We start from the raw sequence: 25819 nt of genomic DNA, 5'->3' as shown, positions 1-25819 counted from the left end.
AAGGATCATGAAGACAAAATAAAAGCCTTGGAATACGAGGTGTTGCTCCAAACCATCAACAACCTGAATATGACTGAGGAACCAGGCAGATATGGCTCCGCAAGAGGAAACCTCCAAACTCCAAAGACAAAACAGCTCATGTCTGGAGGAGAAGGAGAAAGAGATGAAGGTGTAAAAAGTAAAGAACCAGCACCTGAGCCTCCACAGGTGAGCTGGCGAGCACGTGTTGAGCTGCCTCACCTGCCAGTGATAGCGATAAAGAAGAGGAGGTTCATCAACTTCTTCACTTGTGACTCTCGTCATATCGAATCAGAAGAAGAGAGAGATTCACACTGAGGCAGGAGGAGAACTTAAAGCTGCATTTAATGATTATTGCATTTCTGGTCACTTGAAGAAAAAGAACTAATTTACTGTAAAAGGTGAAAAGATACTACGGTGGCCCTGAGAGCTCAACACACAGCAGCTTAAAAAAACACATGCAAAGACACAATCACGCCGTAAATTCAGAAAACATCTTCATCAGTTTCACAACACATGCTGCAAAAAAATCACAACACATGCAAATAAACTAACACGCTGCAAATTCAGTCCCACAACACAACGGAAGTGTTTCCAGGGGGACACTAAAAAGTGATGGACCTGGCTGGGACTTGCTGTTCTCCTGTGTCGTTTCCTTAAGTTGCAGTGTGTTGAGCTCTCGCGGTAAGATACACTTAGCTGGCAATTTATTAAGTACACTTTGCGAGTCTTTACTGGATTTGTTGAGAGGTGCTGACTCAACTGTATGGATGCCAACTGGGTTTATTTTCACCTTTTACAGTTGTTAATCTTATATTAAATCTGATTTCCTTACTCACATGATCAGATTCCAGTAGAGACTTAAACCCACAGAATAATGTGCAGTAAAAAAACGCCTAGCTTTAAGCATTCGGTGGCCAACAGTTTAAACCAGTTCAGGACTGTTCGGTGTCCCGTCTCCTGCTTTGACCCCCGGTCGTCTCCGCAGAGGGAGGTCGCTCTTTGAATTGTCTCTGCCGAGGTTTCTTCCCCCTTCCTTTAGTGTGTGGAGGTCAGTGGGACTTTTTCCTTGTCTTCTCAGAAAGCGTGGGCACCGGGGTCAGGAGCCGTTGACACCTCGGGTCTGTACAACCAACTGAGACGTGATATCTGATCAGTTTGTGCCTGTCACGTATTAGCATATATCCAATCAAAGACTAATCATCAGTTTGACAATAATAACTTCAAATAATAATTAACCGGTGATGTTTAAAATCCCAGACAGTCATTTAAAAACACTAACTGTTGTTCTGAAGGTATTTCCAGAAACCCCAAAGACTCTTTAACATCTGGATGAAGAAATACTGCGTTCAAATGATGGATGGCTACCTGGATAACAACCAAAACTTGGGGAACAGGTGAAAAAAAAAATTTATTGTGCGGCAGATGGAATATTTTTTTCATCCAGATGGTTAGAAGATTCTTTGAGGATTGTGAAAATACCTTCAGACCAGAGGTTAAAATGACGTGGACTCAGATTCAGGATCAGATCCAAAAAAAACTTGCTCAGGAGAATTTCCTATACTAAACCCCTGTGATAGTCTGGTTCTGTCACAGCTGTGCAGACACACACACACACACACACACACACCTGACTTATTTACAGTGTCACAGTACTTTGTCTAAGTCTGTAATACTGTTTCCATTCATGCAGACATAGACACAGGCCGACATATGACACATCACACAGTAAATAATAACCGCAGCATGTGTGTATATAGTGTTTCTTACTGGTTGTGAGTTCAGATCACTGAGCTGCTAATAGATCTCAAGCAGAGAGAAACCTGGGCTGTGTCCGAAATCACACACTACTCCCTATATAGTATCATAGTATCCCATAATGCATCATGAAAAGTAATGAACAGCCACCATGCATCTTACGGTTGAGCTCCCTGTATACTCTCAGGATAGTGAGCAGGGAGGAGTGAATGAGTGAGTGATTTCTGACACAACGCTGGTTTCAAAGCTGCAGGTTTCCTTCCTGCTGCAGAGACCTCTGGGTAAAAATACACCAAAATCCTCACCATCGCAACCTGCAAATTGCACCGTGTAAACTGATTCCTTAAGTGGCTCTTGTCTTTATTTCAAATTTTTGACTTAGTGCCTGATTGATGCATTTTGAACAAATTTGTATTAAATGTGACAAAGGTTAAAACATGAACATGCACAAGCTACGGTGGCCCTGAGAGCTCAACACACTGCAACTTAAGACTAGAATTACCGCTTCGCAGTTGTATCCCTCTGCTACTCTGACTAGGTTCAGGTTACCTCCCTGTTTATCCAGAATCATATAAAATATGAACCATTTGTGTGACATTTGGTCCTAGCTGTTGTGTGAAGTCTTGAGTAATGGCTAAAAAGTGTTTTCTGAGGTCACCGTGACCTTTGACCTTTGAGCACCAAAATCTAATCAGTTCATCCTTGAGTCCTAGTGAATGTTTGTGCCAAATTTGAAGAAGTTCCTTCAAGGCGTTACTGAGATATCGTGTCCATGAGAATGGGACGGACAACCCGAAAACAACATGCCTCCTGCTCTGGCTGTCGCCAGCGTGGAGACATAAAAACACATACAAACAGACAAAACACTAACAAATTCAGAAAACGTCATCAATTTGACAACACATGCTCTCCTACTACTACACAACAAATACAAGAACACACTGCAAGTGACACAGACAACAACAGAAGTGTTTCCAGGGGACAGAAAAGGTGATGAACCCGGCAGGGACGCACTTCCATGGATCTATTATGATGTATTATAAAACATCCATGTGTGCGTCCTTGCTGGGTTCATTTCTAAATTGTCAGACACGACACAATAGACTATGGATCCTAGAACCTAAAAGCCACACCCTACCCATAATGCCATATGTTGTTTTCTTAAGCCATCATAGACCTTTCAGTCATATTCTGCTAATTGAATTGAGCTGTGGAGAGAAATTGCTGTAATAAAGTGAGTCAGGCTACAAAATATTAGCTTTTATATTTGAATGGCAAGGAAGAAATCAGCAGTGTAAACAGTACTGACTCTTTGAAATCAGAATCACAATTACTCAGTACATTTTCCTCTCCTGGGGTCACCTGAGCGGCGACGAATCATCAGTCATCAGGTCCTACTAGAAGAATTTGTGATTAATGGTTCCCAAATCTCCAATTGTATAATGGCTTCTGTGCAATATTTTGTGCTGTATTAGTTGTGTTTTGAAGTTAGGAGAACATTTAAGTGTATTTCTAAGAGGTGTGCTTCTCCTGCAATGAGCTCCAGTTGGGCACAAATCTTCAGGTGTGGTTCAGTCCCTTAATACAACAGATTGTAAACACTTCTCTCACAGACCAGATATTTTACCAAGAGTGTTGTTTTCATGTTCTCTTGCCCTTGCTAAAATTATATATGTCTTGGTCAAACAAAAAGAAAACTAAACTTTCTGAACACGAAACTGCAGTCTGCACTACAAACACAGATGCCAAGTTCTATGTGGAAGTGAACCATAAACTGTATCACAATTCAGAGGCCACATCCTTTGTGGCAGCATTTGAAGACCCATTGCGCCACAGCAGCGCTACTAGACTGTCACATTTTGAAGTTACCTTCAAAAGTGGCCAAGAAATGGGTGGATCCTTCATGGCCCGAATTATCCCATGATTCATTTGGTAATGAAAATAATATGGCAACAAACAACGCTGACAGAGAGCCTGAGGATTACACTTTTAAATGGGTTTAGCTCAGTTGAACAGCTAACGGTACAACTCTTAAAAAACCTAGAACCTTAAAACCTGTAAAAAAAAAAAAAAAAAAAGTTACATGTGTTCAAGGTTGCTAGGCAACAGGAGCAGCACTTTGTGATGCAATGATAAGGGTGAGCACACACCCTCTGCAGACTAGACCATCTCATTTCGGTTCAGCCTTTGAGGTCTACGACGGAAGATGTGGCCCCTGGACTGGGACAAAGCTATAGTCTCACTTTCCTCTTCGTTGGTCTTAAAACGGTGTCACTGATGTGTGGCGGAGATGTCTCAAAACTCCTGATACTACAATTCAGACTGCTGAAGCCTCATTTTAGCGTTGTCTGTTTATATGAAATCACTTACACTGAAATCATGCTAGGAAAGGATGGCTAGTATGGGGAGCACTAACAATTACAGTCACCAATAACCCTGCAATATGAAAAAAAGTAACCTTATCTTTTAAGTAATGATCCCACATAGTCCAAATGACTTCTTTACCTTTAAACCCGTTTTTTTTCTGGCAAATTTTAAGTTTTACTAATGCTACTTAGCTGACATTACCTAACGGTTATTTACTCCCGTTTAGAAGAAACGTGAATTCAGCACCAAATTTAATTTGTTTATTTGCTAAGAGCTGTCTGTAGTGGTGGAAAGCAACATCAATGTTTCCTTATATTTTTATCACTTCTTTATTTACTTCGTCTACTGAAGTTATCATGCTAACCAGCAAGCTCTGGCACAATCAGACTGTCTTGTCACTTTCCAATACCGAGTCACTGTAGTGTCCAGTCTGGCCTGAATAAGTAGTGCTGCTCAGAGGACGTATTTTAACCTCTGGTGTTGTAGATGCCACGATGGCTGAAGCTCTCGGTAAGACTGGTAAATAATGCCAACGTTGGCTATGTAGCGATAAGAAAACTTACGAATAACTGTGTATACCGTGAATAATTGTGTTTTGGGCATTTCCTTGCTGTTTTTGGGTATAAAAGTAGAACCAAATTTTATTTTCTTGTTTTACTTAAAATATTTAATTTTTTAAAATCTATTTTTAAATTACTTTAACTTGGTATTATATTATTATATTTCGATAATAAGAAATGAATATAATAATAATTTGTGACCTCTGAAATGCTGCCCTGATTCCTCACTCTGTTTTTGAGAAATAAGAAAGTAGGGGTCCATAATTAAAGACAGTTGTCCTGCTGCCCATCTCTCATGGGGGGCACTCATGAAGCGGGGCTTTGTAAATTTTGTAAATTATATTTTTCTTACCAATCAGAGCTGGCAGTGTTGGAAGAGTATTGTTACTGAACTCACTGAAAATAAATATGCCCGCAGTCTGTTCTTCAGATCAGAAGACTGCATGTTACAACACAGCATGTTGCTGTTGCACACAGCACCACGGAGTGGCAAACACTGAGTACTGCTGATCATTAAAAACCAAAACTTCTGGCACATCACTCTCCCCCAGTCGCCACCCGTACAGCACACAGAGCTCAACGTCACAAAACAAGTAGTTAAATCCGTATAAAAAGTAGGTTGCCTTTATTAGAAGCTGGGAAACCAAAACATTATCAACATCGTCGTTGTTAATACTTTTTTTTTGTAAGACCACAATATTGCCATTGCATTTACCAGCATCATCATCATCATCGCTTCGCACTTTTTCCACAACATGCAAAAAGATTCAAGAGTTCAGCGTTCCTTTTCCACACTAGTGACAAAAGCTTCTCCACTTGGTCTTCTGTAAGAATCACAACTTGGCTTACATTTTTACATTGCCAGTACAACTGAAGGTAAATAGAAAAGAAACATCAAAAACAGTACAACAGAAGAAATCGTAGAATGGATGAAAAAGGAGAAATTCATAGCCTTATGCCATGTGCCTCCTGTGGGATGATAGAGAGGAACCTCATTCAAGCCCTCAGTGCTGTGAACTACAAGACATTATCTGATCCTACTGCAAACAGAGCTCTCAGAGCTTTTTACACTGGTATAAACATTTTTCCCCCTATTTATTTTATTGTATCCAATCGTCTTAAAATGACATTAAGGACTGGGTGCCAATTTAGGACCTGAATGTAGAAAAACACACTAACCTGCTAATGACAGTCGTAAAACAATCAAATGTGCTTCTGAACCAGGGACTAGGTTCGAGTGTGTCCTGTACACATCCAGGACTGAATTCTGTTGCAGTCTTGGGACCAATCAGAATTTCTCCTGACCAACGCCTAATAAATGAGGTTTAGTTCCCAAGATCATAATAGCAACTTTTCATATTTTTTTTTTTTTTTTTTTTGCTTTGACATCAAACACTACTTATCGCAAAAAAGGACAATCTCACAAGTGCTGCACCTGATCACCGAGTCACTAGTTTTGAGATCGTTTATGGCTTTGGATGGTCTGCTGATCATACAAATTGTTGACTTGTTCTAAGCCTAATTTGCTGCTTGTAGCAAAGACCTAAAACATGAGGACAGATTACATTCTCAGGCCTCCAGTGATAATATCAGAGCCACCACTCAAACTCAACTCAACGAAAATTAAGGCATTAATAGACAAATGAATGCCAGATATATACTGAGCTGCCCACCTCATCGTTTCAATCTTTTCTAAGCATCAGTACCGTATTATTCTGGATTTTAAAATGTATCAGCCTGTGAAATACTAATGTGAGCAACAAAAAGCTCTAAGAAACAAATGGACATGGATACCAACAGTAACCATTAAGCTGATGGGACTGGGAGAAAGGGAAGGACAAGAGAAAGAAAGGAGTAAGGACAGGAGTAAATCAGGGAGGGACGGTTGGTCCAACCATCAGGCAGAACAGATTGGATAGGGTCGACTTTTTTCTTTAAAATCATGATACATTTTATTTCTTTTCTTAAAAAACAAACATTACAAAAAAAATCTGAATAGAGAATTAGAACAATGAACCAACAGGAGAAAAAACAACATTCATTTTTTTAACCCTCAAAAAACAAAAAACAAAAAAAAACAAAAAAAAAAAAAAGAAAAGAAAAGAAAGGAACATCTCGCATTCCTAAAAAATAAACAAAAAAAGAAAAGATTTAGGGGTGCCTGGCACAACAGGTTGAATGTTGAGAAGATGCTGTAGCCATGCAGGGAGGGGATGTTGGTGCGTTGTGAAAAGGGTGGGGGGTTGCTTCACGTAGCATGGTGCATCATTAGAAAGCCCAACATATAACAACAGAAACTGTTTCACAGGCAGCTGATGGGCCTAGACAAAAGAAAAGCCACACCCTCTTACAGGAAGTACCCCACAGGTATACAAATCATACAAGTACATAAAAACACACACGTCTTGGCTTGAAATGTGTGACGGTGGCAGTCCGGCACGTAGCAAACAGTCAGCGGTGACCCACCACTCTGCTGGTAACACACCTCCAACTGTTTGATCTAAGAAGCAGCAGCTACAAGTGGAATACTTTTCAAAATAATGCGCTTTACTTAATTCTCCACACAGCCACACAAGAAGTCAGGGCATGAATACAGTCTGAAAGAGGTTTGGGTGATCTTTTAAAAATAAAATTAAAAAGATGCTGCTTTAACCGCAAAACGGTTTCAGAGGGTTTTTAAAAAACAAACTAACGCGGCTCTGTTAAAACACGCTCCTGGTTTAAAAGCACGTGTACCAGAGAGAGGATAAAGGCTTCACCCCTGCACGTGTTGACTTAACATCGCTTTGTAAATACAGCGCTTTAGTAACCGACACTGGGAAACTCTGAACAACACTCCCAGTAACTGCAGATATCAGAAAGGTAAACAGGGAAAAAAATTGTGTGGCCACTCATGTTAGATCACTGATAATCCCAGAGGAGGAAAAAAAACAAAACAAACACAAACACTAGTGAACTTGTCTGTTCACACTCAGGACGGATGCTCACCAGTGGGCTCTTTGAAAGGCAGAAACGTTTAGAAAATAATGAAGACAGGAGGGTGGGTGAGGCTGAATGTTGACAATATAAACTCCTTACGCCGTATGATCATGGGCACAATGTCTTAGTTGGAATGGGGGAGGGGAGGACAAGAAAAAGCACACCAAGTCCAAACCATTGAGCCAGGCCACCAGGAGGAAAAAAAACCAACCAAAAAAAAAACCAAACAAACAAAAAAAAAAAAACTCTAAACGCAGAGCAACAAAAGAAAACAAAAACAGAGAAGAGACAGAGAGAGAGACATGGAGGATGGGCTTCAAACGGGTACCATCTTCTAGTCTTCTCCAGAGGGTGCCTCCTCTTCTGATCCGTCCTCCTCCTCTTCGTCCTCTTCCTCCTCCTCTGCTCCTGCGGCCTCCTTCGTCGTCTTGGGGGCAGGGGAGGTCTCTTTCTTCTCAGCCTCCTCCTCTTCCTCCTCCAGGGGACTCTCGGGGTCCTCCTCCTCCTCCTCTTTGGGTGAGCTCTTCTCCAGGGCCTTGGCGCTGGGGCGCCCCTTCCCCTTTCCTTTCATTGGGCTGGGGGTCACTGGAAAAAAAACATGCATCAGTTAGTGACCGTCAGGTTATGATTGAGTCTTACTACTGGCAACTGTGAACTGGAGCGCGGGACTTTTACATATACATGAACATCCATTACATTCAAGCCAAACCAGTTCACACAATGCTGCTTAAGCAACAGAGTTTTAAATCTGGTATCTGTGGCGACATTCCCGCCCGGGTCCACCGGTACGATTGGGTTTTCAACCATCAGTGATCGGTTTGCTCGAGCTAAAGAGGGGAGCATCCATAGCGATGGAGAATGCCTGAGATCGGAGGCTCCAGATAAAAAAAGAAACTCGACATTCGGACGAAAGATTACAGTCTAAAAAAGAAAGCGATCGACAGTGAGGACAAACATGAATTACCACTGGCGTGGTGTGAAAGAAGAGAGTCCCCTCTCTTCTTTCACACCACACCAGTGGTAATGGGGCGAGGGCAAACATGGATATCGCCATTTGTAAAATATTTGGTGAAGGCTATGTAACTATATTTACTCTACCTATACAAACTGATAAGTGTCTTGCAATGGTGGAAATTTCTCTATATTTTTGTAATTATTATTATTTTTTATCTATTTTGTAATTGTTTGCAATTTAATACATAGTATGAAATTACAGAAGCCTAGATTTAATCCTCTGTTTTTTAACTGTGTTTTACTTATTTTCATCCGCAACAGATTTTGGATGGTTCTCATAACATTAAGCTCTACTAAGCCTTCAGCTAATAACTTGGTGAAATCTTTATATCTGTGCATGAAGTATGAAGGCAGAACCAGGAGGAGATTATCTTAGCTTGTCATAAAGACGGGAAGCAGGGGGAAACAAGTTAGCCTGGCTCTGTCCAGTTTAACAATCTGCCGATCAACACCTCTAAAGTTCACTAATTAACATGTATCTTGTTTCATTTATCCTCAAACACAAATGACAACAACTTTCTTGACAAACAGCTGGGCTCTGTTTCCTCACTGTCTTTTCATCGCCGACTTTGAAAAGTGATAATTGAAGATATTGCACAATATTACTGGGAGGATAAACTGGTGTTTGTCATCAAGTAGTTACACAATGTAACCCCCTCTAAAACATGGTGATTTTAAAGTTGTGTTTGTGGACAGAGGAAATGTAGAGTTTACTTGTTACTGAGTGAGCATCAGAGCTGCTGTATATTTTTTTAACTTTAGACAGAGCCGGGCGAGTTGTTTCCCTGTCTCCAGGTTGCCTGGCAACCGGTCCCCCACAAGAAAAACTGTCATTTATTACGGTTTAGAGTAAACAAATGAGATTTAATGTGTTAACTACGAAGACGTTGGTGTCAGAGCTTCATATTTAAGACAGACATTCAGTTAAAGCTGAAGGGTGGGACTCACATTTAGGGTTCCCTCGATCACATTTTTTTGCCGCTGATACCCATCATGTATGAGTGATATCGGCCGATCCACGGCTGATCATTTTTGTCAAGCACTGCAGATGGCGTACGTTATATCAGTCTCTCACACTTTGTAAAAGTTCCACACAGCCGACATGTTTTGTTTTGGTGGCCTGTCGTGCACCGGCACAGTGAACAAGGTGGGAGGCGGGACTACACTACATAGCACACAGCGCTTTTCTCAGCCGCAGACACCAGAGTATTAACCACAGGTGATCGGTGACTAGAAGCATTAATTACGATCTATCAATCACACATTTTTAATGAAAATTAATCAGCGCATCCCTAATTACATTCAAGCCAAACAAGTTCACACAATACTGATTAAGCCTCCAGGTGAATCTCTCTGTATTGCGCAGTAAACTGAAGTTTTAAATCTCCTGTCTGAGGCGCCTTTACCACGCTGTGCACCAGGCGCTTTTTACATCAACCAGTGAGTTTGCCAGAGCTAAAGCTTCTGTCGTCTGTATGTTCACTGTAAATATATCTGGAGGCTCAATAAAACACCAGATAGACATCTTCAGTATATCTCTGGTGTTTATTATGTGTCCCCCATCAAACACAGTACAACATACTAAACGTTTCTAGATGAAATACATCAGTAGGAACCTTCAGCCTGTGTTGCTTGGGGGACACATTAAAAGTGTGGGAAACAACATTGAGCCTCCTGATATGTTTACAGTGAACATATAGACAACAGGACAAGGTGTCAGAAGGAGCAGCTGAGGTAGTTGAAGGAGCATGGTGGAGATCTGATGCTCCAGATAAAAAAGACACTGCGTTCAGATGAAGGATCACAGCTGGACAAAGAAAGTGATTGACAGCGAGGACAAACATGTTTTACCCCGGTGCGGCTTTTCCTTGTTGAGACACATATGAATGTTGCTTTACTGCTCTTTGACATGTTGGAATAACTAAAATATTTGGAGTAGACTACGTAACCATTACATTGTCTTGGAACTGTTTGTCTGTTTTCAACAGTGTTTATGTAGTTACTCTCACTGCCAGAGGGGGGAGACAAAAGTTACATACTGCAGGTTTAAGAAAAGATACGTCTAAAAAAAAAATTTTTCTAGCTTTTTTTTTTCAAGAAAGGAGGAAGCACTTCAACACTAGAAACGGTACTGCATCTAACTTTGTAACTAAATATCAAAGATGGGACAAAGCCTTTGTTTTGCAAGTCTCAAATCTCAAGTCTTGGCTACGAGATCAAATGTTAAGCCAAGACTAAGACTGTGTTAAACTAAACTCTTACGAAAACAAATCGTCACAACATTTAAGATCATTATACATTTTTCATTAGAGTAATATTTTAGTGTAAGAATTTACAGAAATAATGGCCATTTTAATATTCTGTATTCACTGATTTCAAATTAACTTCATAACATTTAAAAGCAAAATGTGACTGGGGTTGGGTTGAATCCATTATCAAATCCATTTTGGTTCAGCTTTCAACATTTACCACAAAAACTAACTAACTAGAATAAATACAATACTAACATTCGATTATTTGATGCTTTTAGGTTTTACTTTTGGCTGAGAAGTTAGAAACAGCTTTGAATGGCAGCCTGATTAACAACCTGTAGATATAGACCTAGAACAGAAGACATGAAATGAAACAGTTGCAGCCTTCTTTACCTTTCAGCACTTATTTCTCACAGACTACCTGATACGCTGCTGAACATCATGATCCAGTAAGTTGATAAAGTTTAATAACTGTTGACAAAACATAGATGTACAACTGCAGGGCTTGTGCTTCATGACTGGATGTCTCACCTGTAGCCTTTAGTCGGGGTTTGGGGCTTTTCTTCTCTTTCTTGTCCGTCCGTCCCCGTCGAATCACCTTCTTGCTTCTCTTCTTGGAGTGACCATAGTCGCTGTCATCATCGTCCTCCACCATGAAGTCCTCATCGCTGCCGGACTCGTCGGCTGTGCACAGAAATGGGGTGTATAGTAATCCTTTCAACACAGATGCTCTCCTGTGGTATTATTGATTAACTAATGTGATGACAAAACTATCGCACCAGAAAGAGTACAGAGCAATTTCAGATGAATATTGTCGAGTGAGTTTGTTTTTGTGTCAAGCTCGGTTTCCAGTTGAGTATAAATAATGTCTGTCAGCTTTCAACTGCTCACCTCTATTATTTTATCAAGACCTGCAATAATATAATTATTGCTCTAAAGAAGTGGTTTACTACCTATTTGGCCTGTGGGCCCCTAAAATGTAGTAGCATCCACTTGTGCCTTAATAAGAAGCTCATTAGCTAATTCTTTTCCCCAAATGTACTGTAATAAAACTGTATTTTTCTTTCCTATCCTTTTAATAACTGGGGATTTGAGGCCTTAACACCAAAGCTGGGAACCACTGCTTTAAAGCTTCTTTTTATGTGACAAGGATTTCAGGTTTTTCTTCTATGATCCTGCAAATGACAGTGTTAGAAAATGTAGTTGTTCCTGTAAACCAGGCTGACAGCTTGCTTATGGGGTATCAGTTTTTGTTTGGTGTAGGTAGCATTGACAGTGCTGAGGTACATACGGTCCAGGTAGGATTCCTCTTGGTCTTCATGCTCCTCGTCCTCGCTGCCGCCGTCGCCCAGCAGGATCTCCCTCTGTTTGGACACAGCCTTGGAGGCTGCCTGGCGCACTGTACGCTTTCGACTCACTTCCCTCTCGTCATCACTGTCATCTGCACGACAAACGCACACAGTTACACAATGTTTGTTAACAATAGAGGTGAAAAGGAACAAGACAACAGCAAAGAGAGAGGATGAAGTGTCTCTGTGGATTAACCAGGTTAATGCATTAACTTCTTTTAGCAGGTTTTCGTGACCGAGTGTTAATTGTGATGGTGACAATGCCATCAATTTCTGCAGATGTGATAAGTTATCAGTACAACGCTGTTCTTCAAATAATACCTTTGTTTTTTTCCTTCTTATTCCCCATCTAAATTCTTTTGGAATCAATTTCATCATGTGCAATCTACGCACTCCTGCTTTTCAGAATGTTTCAGAAAATTACAAAAGCATGGATGCTACTAGCAATAATCTGTTTTTTTGTTTGTTTTTTTAAAATCAATCATTCAGTCTATGAAAAGAGAGAAGATAGTGAGATATTCCCATCAACAGGTTCTGAGAGTCAAACGTGATGTCCTAACCCGTCCTGTTTTTTTCTCAACCAACACTCCATAATAGCAGCTTATTCTCACAAGGAAGAAGCAGGAAGCAGCAAATATTTGATCTTTTTTGCCTTAAAGACCGATCGAGTATTGTAACTGTTGCGGACTAATTTTCTATCTGCCCCTACCTCCAATGTCAGTTTCATCGACTTCATATCATCTAAACCGCAGGTGTGAAGAAGCATGGAATCAGTCTTAGTCTCTGCAACCATCCTGATTATCCGTCAGTGAAGCCACAACTATAGTGATTTTTTTTTTTTTAAACATCTCAATTGTATGTTTTTCTAAACTCCTGATGCATTGCACATAGTTTGTTTTCATAAATACAGATTAAAAAAAGTGTATAGATATAGAGAATATAGAGTTCAATTCAGTATTTGTTACATTTCAATGTGTTATTAGTTTTTATTTAACAATTCAACTGTTTCGCCCAACCCTTAAATGGTTTACTGATTGTTGGTTGAATATTTTTATATACATGTCAATGAAGAACTGGTGATTTAAAATTCACCACAAAACACACACTCTGCTGATCACCCAAACCAAACAGCTTCAAAATAAAACCTTTGATTCCTCCCAGAGTTAAAGGGCAGACATGTATATATAATGAGGATATTGTTTAGACTATCATTAATTCCTAGATTAATCACAAAAGTTGAGATGCCATCAACATTTATTAGCTCTGCTCAGAGGATGACAGTGAATTACTGATCAGGCTGGTCCAGCGTTCCTCTCGCTCACAGTAATAAATAAAAGCTGCACATCACATTGCTGGGAACGTTGGAGGCAAATGACTCAATCAGTCACCATCAGCTGGAGATGTGGGAGGAGTAAGAGCTGTCCGTCAGCCACTGAGCTCAAGTTAGTGTAGGACCAAGTTAGATGTTCATATGTCAAAAGATCAATGTTAATGGCTGCTGGCTGGGCCTTCACCTATGGGGCTTGGTCTGGCTCAGCCATTATAAATTCCACAGGGCCACCACCTTGTGGGTGCACCTCCTGGAGATAGAGGTGGGTAATATAATGGATATGCTCCATATATCGCGGCTTGTTCCACGTGGGATGTAGTAAAATGACTATATTGCAAACTCTGAGTACAAATTGTCACATAATAGTTTTAAGCCACTGACATGAAATGTGCTTTGGCGTTTCACTCCTCTTGCCCTCTCCTGTCTCCGTCTCACAGACCACACACTCCCCCGCCCATCTAGAAAACTCTCCTGAGTGAGTACAGCTTTGCGTGCGTGCAGTGGCTGCGTCGCTGATACTGCAGTTCTGTTTGTAATTAGGGTTTGCCTTGACTATTGTTTATCCTCGAGCAACACACACACACACACACACACACACACACACACACACACACACACACACACACACACACACACACACACACACACACACACACACACACACACGCGCATGTGTGTACGCAAAGTACTGCACTTCACCTTTTAAATTATTGACATAATATACCTATAACCAAAATTGGGTTTGTGCTATGACCATCTAGTACATGTGGTGATTGCGGCATCACAGACTTAAGTAGGAGCCCCGGGGTAGACCACGTGTGTCATCTGGAGTGTGAACACTTTGGCAACCCTGAGGAGGAGGGGGCAAAAAGGGATTGATGACGAAACAACACACGTTATAACCAAGTGACACCGGTGTTGACAACAAACATGCCAGACCAGAACAACAATGATTTCGCCCTCAGGTGATGTTAGGTGACCATCATGCCATTATGGCTTTTTTTTCCTGCAGCTGCCAAGTGAAGAACATGCTGTTTTACCCCAGAGCAGTTAATCACTGTAGTTTATACTAGTGTAATTCATGTTTGTCTCATAACTGCTCCATAACTCAGTATTTAAATGAGCAATTAAGTTAGCAAGTGATCAGAAGAAGCTAGATTCTTCAATAAACAGTATAAGTCACATTTTCTTAGACAAAACAGCTGATTTGTTTGGTTACTGCTCTGAGTAAAATAAAAACTGTACATTCCCCACCAAACACACTACTTAAAAAGATTTGATAGGAAATTCAAAATGATTTGGATTCAATAAAATGCTACTGAAGCCCATCACTAAACCTAGGTTACTGCTTCATGTCAGTGCCAGATATGAAGCTAGCAGGTAGTTTGGCAGTTGTTGACTGTTTATGACAGACACAGTTCTCCAAAATGTTCCTGGTAAAACTTCCAGGGGAACAGTATCATTATTTTAGAGTACTGCATTGACTTAGCATTGTACTTCTAAAAAACAGTCAGACTCACAATGCAATATTCTTTTTTCATTCATTCTTCTTCCTTGTCATAAACCTGACACCTACTTTACAGTGCAACTTGACCACCAGCAGTTTGGACAGAGATTTGGGTGCGTTATGCTAGTAGTGGCTAATGTAGCCTGCAGCAGAGATGAGCAGTGGGCTACACAGGTTCAGTAAGCTCACTTCTTTCCACATCCCAGATCTTTTTTATTTTTCATTTCAAACGTGTGGTCTCCAGATCAACCAACAATGACTGATGAAGAGACATCACTTGAGGCAGTTTATCTTCATGCAGCTGCACAAAAGACTTTTATATAATACTTTGTCACATATTCAGCATTTCTCCCAAAGACCTGGAAACAGACCAGGATGTGTAAAATTGGTGCACATTCCTTTAAGCTGATCAAATTAAAAACCTCTGAAACCATTTATACCCTCTGCCTCTGCCCTAAATTCTAGGAGGAAAAGGTAGATGTTGTTTTAACTTACTGTATACTAATGTACTGTTTCCGTCTTGTTTTTATTAAGTTACTGTCCTTTATCTTTTGGTTTTATATTTATATGTCCCATGTTTTTATGTGTGCTAAATGCATATATCCCACCGCTGCATACCCAATTGCCCCACTGGGGACAAATAAAGTGATTGATTGATTGAAACAGGCTGGTATTAAAATCTGAAACCATCTAGACAACAGATTCTGGTCTGGAGTCTGATTATAAAATTTAACGGAACAATTTAAATCGTGAAATAAGATATTTTACTCCAATTGCTCAACCCTTGGGTGAACTTTTAATCATGTAGTTGTATTGAACTTGGATTCATATAAATGTCTACATACATATGACAACATAACATCCCACATTCTATGTATCAAAGTAGATGGACACAAAATACAACAAAAAAATAAATAAATTGTAAATTGTAAATTGTAAATTGTAAATAAATTCCACAATCCACACAAAAGTAAATTTCATTAAGAAATTACTCCAAAGTTTAGAAATAACCATGTCACTATGTAGAATGAAGAAACTGGATTGTTACCTGCAGCCCGTTTTCTCTTTGGCCCCCTCTTGGTAGGCTTCTCCACCTTGGCTTTCTTTCCCTTTTTCCCTCTTTTTTCTTCATAGTCGCTTCCCCCATCTTCATCCTCCTCCTCTCCAAATTCGTTGTCGTCTTCATCGCTGCCAAAGTCATCTGCGGCAGCAAAACAGAGGGAAGTCAGTGAGCCGGCATTCCAGTGTTCACTGTCCACTAATCAGAGTCCAGCTGTTTTAACAGAGCGTTTGAGCCAACCTCCTCGTCCAAAGCAGAAAACAGATTTTGACTTACCTGCTGAATCATTTTTGGATTTGGAAAGCTTATCATCAGAGTCCTCACTGCAACAAAGAAGAGAAAAAGAAACAAAGTGTTAGCAACTAGAGGGAGGGTAGTGTGGAAGACCAGGATCAGATTTTATCTACATTTCATTTGGTACACAAATACCAAACAACCAAACAAGAAGTGGGGGGTGGAAAACCAAGAACTGGTCCTAGATTACTGATAACCTCCTCAGCAAAAATGTAAGAGCAACGCTTTTGTTTCTGATTCCACTGCATCCATCTGATTTTTTTTCAATGCAGTCTACAAAACAAATTGTCTCAAGTTAAGTCCTTCGGGTGTGACATGCTGATTTGCTGATGAAACAGCATGATCATCACACAGGTGTTTATTCTTATGGGGAAGGTAAAGGGATGTGTTTTGCTGCACAACATGAAGCCACATATTTCAGAGATTGTGTACTTGGCATATTGATTGCAGGAATGTCCACTGATTGCTGTTGACGGTTTGCACCAGTATCCTTGAACACCACACGGACATCAAAAAAAAAAAAAGAATGTGATACAAATATCTCTAACTGTATTGTATACAATCGTCTACTGACTCTGCGTGTTGTGCCAAGACCCTGTGTTGTGTTTATTGTTTTTTTTTTTTTTTTCTCAGTTTAAATGTGTGGCTAATCATCCACTAAAGATGACATGTTCCGAAGTTCTGCGTACATTATGTGGTGTTAAGACAACCAGGTTAAAATGCTCAAACAAAGCGAACACCACCTACTATGACATGAATTAGCAGTTTGTAATTCTCTGAGCAAAGCAGCTACTGCGCCGCTCTCAATGCATTCCTCCGTTTTATTAACATTATTATGTATTACAAGTATCAATAAGAGCAATAATAACTATTGCTACCAATAAGCTGTAGCAGTGCCTGTCAGAACAGATCATTTCCTCTTGCTGTATATATCCATGATAAAAAGAAAAAGATAAAAATTCCAATATTTAACTATTGAGTAGTGGTTTCTGGTGTGCATTCTCCCCATTGAGAATCACTTTTAGAGAGGTAATACATCACACAATACACCCATGACCAATCGAATGCAGCACGTCTCCCTCCTTCAGTGTCCTCCTGCTGAGCTTCTTCCTCTCTTCCAGCACACCCACCAGCTCTGCTGTCTGACACACTGTCTCAGCACACCTGGCTGTCTAACCCACTAAACATGGATTTGATCAACTACCTATTTCCTCTCCTCTCTACCCCATGAAGGTTTACACACCTGCCCTACTACATCCTAGTGTCTTAGTGCTGACTGTGCCCATCTCCACCCTGCTCATAGAGTCTGCTGGATCCTCAAGGCCACACCTGCTCCTCTCTGCAGTGTGTTGACGTGGTGAAATCGTAGATGCCACAGGATTGATATATATCGGTGCAACATATGTGAATGGGCTGTTTGTGCAATCCGAAAAATAACGATATAATCAGCCAATTTATAAACTCACTACATGTACTGTAGGAATGTGGTAGACACAGTTGTACCAGTCTCCACCGGGGGCTCACCTGTCATCCTGCGAGTTCTTTGAGCGCTTGTGCTTTGGCTCACGAGGGGCTGTGCGCACCTTCTTCGGCTTATCGTCACCATACTCCTCATCTACTGAGAAAGGAACAAGATGTAGTCTTTTGCTGGCATTTATCCACACACAAGGACAAGTTCATGCACCAATACATTTTTATTCGCCTTGGTAGCGCTCTCTTGATATATCTTTGCTTTTTTAATGGTAATTTTTGGAGTCTTTTTAAAAGTCTCGCTAGCAGCCTTCAGATGCCTTGCCAATCCTAAATAACTGGGATCGATGTTATATGAACAGACTAACTAAAGCTATATCTTGCTATGCTAATATATAATAGACTCATAGGTGTTTGTCACATTTTACATATTTTATAGGTTTAAAAGCTTCTAAGGCTACGTCCACATGACTACATTTTGGTTTTAAAATGCATCTCTTTTGCTACGTTTACTCCTTTCCACACAAATCAGCACCTAAAACAGAGACTTTTGGAAACGCACTTGTCTTGATTTGGTTTGACAACTCTGGGATTGTGTTGTTGTACCATGCTAGCGGCACTTGTCTTTGCTAGCAGCTGTTCAGTGAAATTCTGCATTTTAACGCTACAACTGTCTATACCTCGTCGGTAGTATTTTGTGCAACGTATCAGCTGCAGAGTAGACAATCTACTTCCTGTTTACACCAGCTCGCACACATCTGGTGTACGTGATTGGATTGAAAACGTAGTAGTGTGGACGTAGCCTAGTCTGATAGCATGGGCTTACTGTCCTAAATGACTGTGTTGTTATATGAACAAACTGACTAAATGACATCCCTAGAGCTGTTATCTTGACGGCTGGACTAATTTAATAATTTACAGGTTACTATTTTATAGGTTTTAGTGCTTCTTAGTTCCAGTATTGTCTTAACGTGGCTGACACAACAGTGCATTCTACCATACAGGGTTGAACAATGTGACAGTATAGTGTACACCATGAGAGGATAAAAGTAAGTTTATCCTCCAGAGATGTTGTCGTAATAGTTAGTGGGAGCTATACCTTAAATATCTGGATGTTTTAGACATTTGTTTACAGCTGTTCCACCGTAATATTGTGTCTTTATATGATTTTTGCACCTTGATTTTTGCAGCAAGGTGATGAATTACTATATATATATATATATATACACATACACACACACACACACACATACATACATACATACATATATGTGTGTGTGTGTGTGTGTGTGTGTGGACATCATGATGTAGAGCAGTGGTTCTCAAACTTTTTCACATCAAGGACCCTACACTGACACAAATTAGACCACGGACCCTCATCTGATAAGTTTTCTGCTTTTTATTAGTGTCCGAAACCAATGAACCAAAACATTCATATACTCTGTAATTGTATTACTTTTGGATAGAACTATAGTGAAAATAAAGTATTCCCCTTTTTGCTGTGACCCCCCGGAACCCCCTCAAAGACCACTTTGAGAATCACTGATGTAGAGAATCATACATAGTGACAGTAAATTTCATCCATATTGCCCACTACTGTTACCACATACAGTCAATCACATGTAAAGCCTCTCTTACCTGCATCGTCAGACTCGTTGAATTGTGAGTAGTTCACTACTTTCCTGTTCCTGTGAAGAAGCACAAGCACAATCACACACACAAGCACACACACACACACACAAGCACACACACACACACGACCATCAGATTACATTTAGGACAGAGAACAAGGTTGCTTCACTGCCCAGGTCTGATATTAGACAGGTTAATGGGTGCTGGAAGGTGGGGGGTGGGCTACAAATCTATTACATGTCGTGTCCAGCAATTCAACAGGCAGCATCAAGTCAGCTGTGTGTGAATGTCTGGACTGTATTATTTGGTTTGAGAGGCCACAAATAGCCTCCAGCTGGGGGCACTGAACTGGACACTGCTCTGCCTTCTACAGTTTCCACGGCTAATTTGGCAAAGTGTATGAGGGAAGCCTCAGGTGACAGCAGTCAACTTTAGTTCAGGTAACACACACCTTTAGAAAACTGGGCGGCAAGGCTGACAGAGACCTGAGCAACAGTTCAGGCTAAAACCACTGAGGAATCATCCCTCCTACATTTTAATGAAAGGTGAACAATGCCTTTTAAACACAACTTATAGAGACATAAACCATACAATACATTAACGGATAAAAAAAACAAAAAAAAAAAACAAACAAACACCAGTGCAGTGACCACATCGAACAACTGGTGGCACCCGAGATCATCTGCAAGCTCTGCCTGGGAAACTATGCATCTGTGTATCTGAACCAAGCTGAATACCACGCTGGAGAAGTGCAGTGTCTGTGGTGGAGGGGAAGGGGGGGATGGGGTGGGCATCAGTGCCGTAAACAAGTACATTTACAAGTACTTAGATTACAACAACAGGCACACACACATACTGACACTCACCAAAGTAAATGCCTCAGACGTGCCACAGCAGCTTTGCTCACATTGCCACTCACATCTCAGGGATATCAGAGAGAGCAAGGAGCTATTTTTCTAACCAGCTCTATTCTAATGAGACACCAAACTGTGGACTCGGTGACATGTGATGTGGCAATCTGATGAAACAGTAGCTAGTCTCAGTCATGGGCTACAATGCAACGTGTTATGACAACTTTTAAGTCTAAAGTGCAGTTTTCATTCAGTGTTATGATTTGTTCTCACTTTTGAATGTGCATCGCCTCTTTGCGTGCCATTACTTTCAATCGCAAACTGGAGCAGGTGAAGGGACAACATCTGTGTGTTCATGAGGCTGTGATGAAGCAGCCGTCGTAATTCATTAAAACAACAAAGATTATTCGATTAATCGATTGAAAATCAACCTGCAACTATTTTGATCCATTTGTTTGACAGAAAAACGTATGTTCTGATCCAGGATTCAGCGTGTTCAGAAATTTAGCTTAATTTAACTTTTACATTGCAAAAATAGCACGTTTAAAGTCACGCCACAGCACACCCTGACATGTGGTTTCATACTCAGATACATGTAAGCACATTGCAGAACACTAACCTACCCTTTTTATTATGGATTAATCTGATGATTATTTCGTTAATTAATCAGCCAATCATATTCAATATAAGTAGAGAAAATGCCCATCACAATTTCCCAGTGGCCAAGTTGACTTCAAATGCCTTGTTGTGTCCAAACCAAAACATATTCCGTTTACTATCACAGAAAACCATCAAATCCTTACAACTGAAGTAACTGCAAAAAGTTGATGTTTGAGACTTTAACAAAAGATCAGAAATGTTATTTACCTTCTATCAATTTATTGACTAACTGCTTCAACTCCAGCTAACCTATATCTTGCCTTTTTGTTTATTTTTTCCATGACAATTACCGCAGTTTAGTGTATCACCATATCTCTACACTGAACTACAAACCCAGGGGGAATCCAAGTCCCGATTATGACATGATTTTTGAAAACAAATATTTGTTACATCCTTCCCTGTGTCCCACATAAACTGATATTTGAGCTTTAAAAGGCAAGTGTCTGCAAGTAAAATTAAAATACCAAACATTTCCTGGTTACAGCTCATCACATATGATCATTTCTGACAACTTGTGATGTGCATTGTTTTTTTTAAATCAATTATGAAAGCAGCTGTTAACTGCATAATTACATTTTTAAGAACAGCAAGACATTAGTAGTTAGTTGTTATTTTGTTTCAGCTCGACTTTGCAAAGTTGCTGGTAGTTTATCAATTTTCTTGTTCTTGCGCTGACGCTACTTGTCATTTCTCTCATATACACACAAATGCACTACACACCAAAGGGTATTTGGAGTATAAATCAGTACATGTAGTGATGATCGTTATCCTCTCAGCAACTGACATGACCTGTTTCAAAACTTTAAACAGCTGTTCCAGACATAATGGCACATGTCGAAAATGGAAAGTAGGAAAGTAATGGGTCATTCAGACCAAATTCAGCGATGTGGTAAAAAAAACAAAAAACAAAGGACAAGGCGCAGCACCGGTTCAGGTAAAGATTGAGACAAATAAGACACCAAATCAATGTATTGTAGTCAACAATAAGGGATGCACCAATCTGATCAGTTGGAATTTTAATCACCCCAGATACTGACACTGCTGGACAGAGCAGGTATTGGTTAGACCTGACCAATCCACATGAAACACAGTGTCCTTATCAACATAATGATAAAATTCACTGTGTCTCCTGTTTGTCACATACATTCAGCCACAGCAGGTTGACAATTCAGTTTTTTGTGTCACAGCAATCCCCTCGTGCATAATATGGTCTTATTTATCAAAGCGAGTTCCACACACTAGAGTCCTGCAGAGTACTCCAAACCAAATCCAGACCTGACCCATACCCGTAAGGTTAATTAAACACACAGGCTACACACTTGCTCACTTTGGATTCAGACTGTGTTTAAGGGGAGAGCACGGTGGCTGGTCTGAAGTTATCTGCCGTTTTGTGTAATGTCCTGTCCCATTCAGATGTTCGCTCAACCAGCTCCCATTTGTTGATGTAATGCAAAGTGACACAAAGATAACCAATTCAGCAGTAATCATCTGTGCACATATGTAAATTGACTGCTGTCAGTCAGCTGATCCTCAGCTCTGGAATGATGATGAATCGAGCAGTAAGAGGTTGTGTCAATTGTAAAAACACCATGGCAGCTAGTTAGGCTTGATAAAATTACACTGGCTTAGATGATTAATAAAAACGTGCCTCTTTTCCATTGGTTTTTTGCATTTAGTTAATTTTTTTACCCATGCGTTACTCGATATGCTCGATATTTGCGTTTTTGTTATCCAAATCACCGGCTTCGCTTTGACTGAACCTGGACTAACGTTTGTTGGACGGGCCGGAGGCACATGATTAAACATGAGGCATGGTACAGTTCATGAATGCACGCATTAGGCAAAGTATTCACCGAATTAACTGAAATGAGCAAGATTAAGATGGTCAGTTTCTAAATGTCAGTTTTGGCTGTTTTCCGGTTAACTACATTTTTTTTTACCTGTTACACATAAGTTTTGCGAGTGGGCAGGACACTACACACTGAAACAAGCTGCTGAAAAAGGCAGTGTAACAGATCAGGATTCAGTGTCAGCACATACGCAGTGTATAGTGTTGGGAACAGTCAGATTGTTGCATTGCAATTAATAATACTATGAAGAGGGATTCTCCAACTTTGGAAATATATGATCACAACAATCATTTATCCAACTGCCAAGTAGCTGTGCAGTACCAGCCCAAGGTAGATGCTAAGCTTCTTAAAGTGTACTTCATGTCTGTGGAGATACTGATAGTCCAGTTGTTGCATTTCCTTCCCAAAACTCACACAAACTTACTCCGTCTGTAGTCAACTAAAAGTAAAAACACAAGTTTGTCTGTTTATTTTTCCGTTGTTGAAATAACCACAGTGGATCATTGTCCTTAACGGCCCTGCACTTTGGTAAAGCGTTTCTTAAATTAGAGACTGCAGATATGATGTGCGCCTGAACTTATTGCGCACTGATCATGGAAAAATAAAAGCCAATGACTTGCTATTTGTGTGTGAACACAAGTTTTATGTTAAGTTCTGGTGAAAATAGGCATCTGGTTGTATGATGCAAATATATGACCACTAAACAGCTTCTCTTGTGGTATGTCTGACTTAAATATGAGGCATGCCTGCAATGTAATGTGCATTATATGTAAACATTTGTTTTCTTAAAAATTCTACTGTGGATTTATTTATTGCTATGCACTACTTTTTCGAATTCAAGTGGTCATCCCAAAAATATATATTAATAACATTAGTTTAAAAAGAATTAAGTTGTTATCAATTCCAGATGCCATCATTTTCATACAGCACCTAAAGAAGATCAAAATTGTAAAACATGTTCAGTCAAGGAAAGCAGTAAAACCTTCCATATAGATCCAAGAAATGAGGCGTTTACATGCAGAGAAACTGCGGGATTTCGAGGATCTACTTTTTGTTACATTTGCCTCCATAAAATGACTTCTAATCAAGTTAAAGGGCATTTTAATTTGGATTAAAAGACACCTCATGCGTTATAATCACAGTGGAGATCTGGCACTGGGGGGGGGGTGTGGTGACTTTTTGTAGTTCTCCGCCTTCCTCTGACATCAGCCAGCAGCGTTAATTTACAGCCAGAGCTGAAAATGTAGATCCGCGCTCCCCAGTCTTTCCCCCCACCAACAACCACCTTTTCGTTGCCTAATACGCGATTTTCTGCCGGTTTGAAACGCCAAAAAACGTTTTAAATGCAGTGTAATGCGATGTAATGGAGCCTACGGCATGACATGCCCAGTCTGCGCGGTTAACAAGATCAAATCCCAAGGCCGACCACCACCTCCTCCGTTTTTTTCTCCTTTCTGTGGAGGGGGGTTACTAGCGTTTTAGAGCCTTCCCTGGATGAATGGGGTAGCCATATTCTCATTCTCAGTCAGAGAGGGAAAATATTATCAGGCCTGGTTCAAGTGAGCCGTAAAACGTAGCTGGTTAAATCACACCGACTAATTTTCCGCTTGGCCTACATAGCAGCCAACAATGCACATCGTGGATCCATTTAAAAGCATGATAGACACGACACACAGCGGCGTATCTCCACAAGATATGGCGAACAGTCCACACCACTGGGATCCATGTTAGAAAAAAAACGAGGGTGCACACACGAGAGGGGAAACACACACGCACACGTTCCCATTATTTTTTCATGAAATAAACAAATTCTCAGGTCATAAAACACAACATGGTCGAGACGTGCATGTTAACTGCGACGCCTGCCAGCACGGTGTCGTTATTAACTAACGGAGAGCACAGGACAGATTTAGCACACCTACCTCACTGGTCTTGACATTTTGCAGGAATACTGTAGAGGTTAAGGATGTAAGAAAGGGGGGAGAAGAAAAAAAGCACAGGGAAAAAAAAGAAATATAGATTCCCGCTCTGCAAAACACTGAGGGGAGCGAGGTTGACGCACAACTCCACCGTCCGAGCTAGCGAGTGAAAATAAAATTACGACAGCGACTTGTCCTCCAAACGCAAATATTCTTAATTTTTTTACCTTCAGCTACTCAAAATGGTGAATAAAACAAACTGAAACTGCAGCCTATGTGCAACCAAACCCGCGGCCTTGAGGGGTGGGTCCTCGACGATAAGCACCGCCCCCACGGAGCCCTGAGAGGAGCAACTTGGAGCTCTTCTCCTGCCATTGGCTGATTTGAACGACGAATTTAATTTTCATTGGATACTTTAGGTGCTAATCGGAACACTTTTAGCATACAGTTCCCCGCCTCCGATAGCAGGCTCGGTTGAATTAGCACTGTTAAGAAAACAAAAAGAGGGCCTCAGGTTGGATGCAAACATTCAATTCAGTGAGGGTCCCAAAAGACCATAAAGCAACATTGCAATTATAGGTTGCAACGCACATAAACACTGTGTATATGATGATGGAGTAATTAGACTTTCTGTGTTATTGCTGGTACTGAGACTAGCCTTCTTCTCTTTTACCTGGCACTGCAGCATGAGATGCAGGCTGTAAGCACTTGTATCCACAGCATTTCAGCTGTAAAGCCTATAACATTCCAGTTACAGGTCATACACTTTATTTCAGTGATAGATTTTTTTATCTTCAGACTGAAATGAGAATCTAGAACTACATTTCACACAGCCAAATTCCCATTAAATTTTATGAAAAGCAGCCCCCATGTCCTCAAACTTGCATTGACCAGGATTACCTTGTATTTAACATTGCATTTTCAGTTGGTCTGAATGGGTCAACATATA

General features: G+C 40.4%; 1 protein-coding gene across 1 annotated transcript; it reads right to left on the bottom strand.

Moving 5' to 3' along the window:
• Positions 1-5311: 5311 nt before the first annotated feature.
• On the bottom strand, positions 5312-25164 carry nucks1a (nuclear casein kinase and cyclin-dependent kinase substrate 1a). The gene is made up of 8 exons (XM_056401863.1): positions 24874-25164; positions 19597-19646; positions 18013-18103; positions 16471-16517; positions 16183-16335; positions 12240-12389; positions 11480-11632; positions 5312-8267 (listed from the first exon to the last, which is right to left on the bottom strand). Exons 1-8 carry the CDS (start codon positions 24888-24890, stop codon positions 8017-8019), a joined length of 912 nt encoding a protein of 303 aa, XP_056257838.1. The 5' UTR covers positions 24891-25164; the 3' UTR covers positions 5312-8016.
• Between the last annotated feature and the right edge of the window lie 655 nt (positions 25165-25819).

The sequence above is a fragment of the Seriola aureovittata genome, chromosome 2 (genome assembly GCF_021018895.1).
Source record: "Seriola aureovittata isolate HTS-2021-v1 ecotype China chromosome 2, ASM2101889v1, whole genome shotgun sequence".
Classification (NCBI taxonomy): domain Eukaryota; kingdom Metazoa; phylum Chordata; class Actinopteri; order Carangiformes; family Carangidae; genus Seriola; species Seriola aureovittata.
Note: the sequence above shows the minus strand (reverse complement) of the source record. Positions and strands in the feature narration are given on the sequence as shown.

Excerpts from the sequence above, each read along its gene's own strand:
- nucks1a (XM_056401863.1), bottom strand. Across the intron at positions 16,518-18,012 it reads AAGAACTCGCAGGATGACAG|TGAGGACTCTGATGATAAGC; the intron begins GTGAGCCCCCGG and ends TCTTTGTTGCAG. Across the intron at positions 12,390-16,182 it reads AAAGAGAAAACGGGCTGCAG|ATGACAGTGATGACGAGAGG; the intron begins GTAACAATCCAG and ends TTTGTCGTGCAG.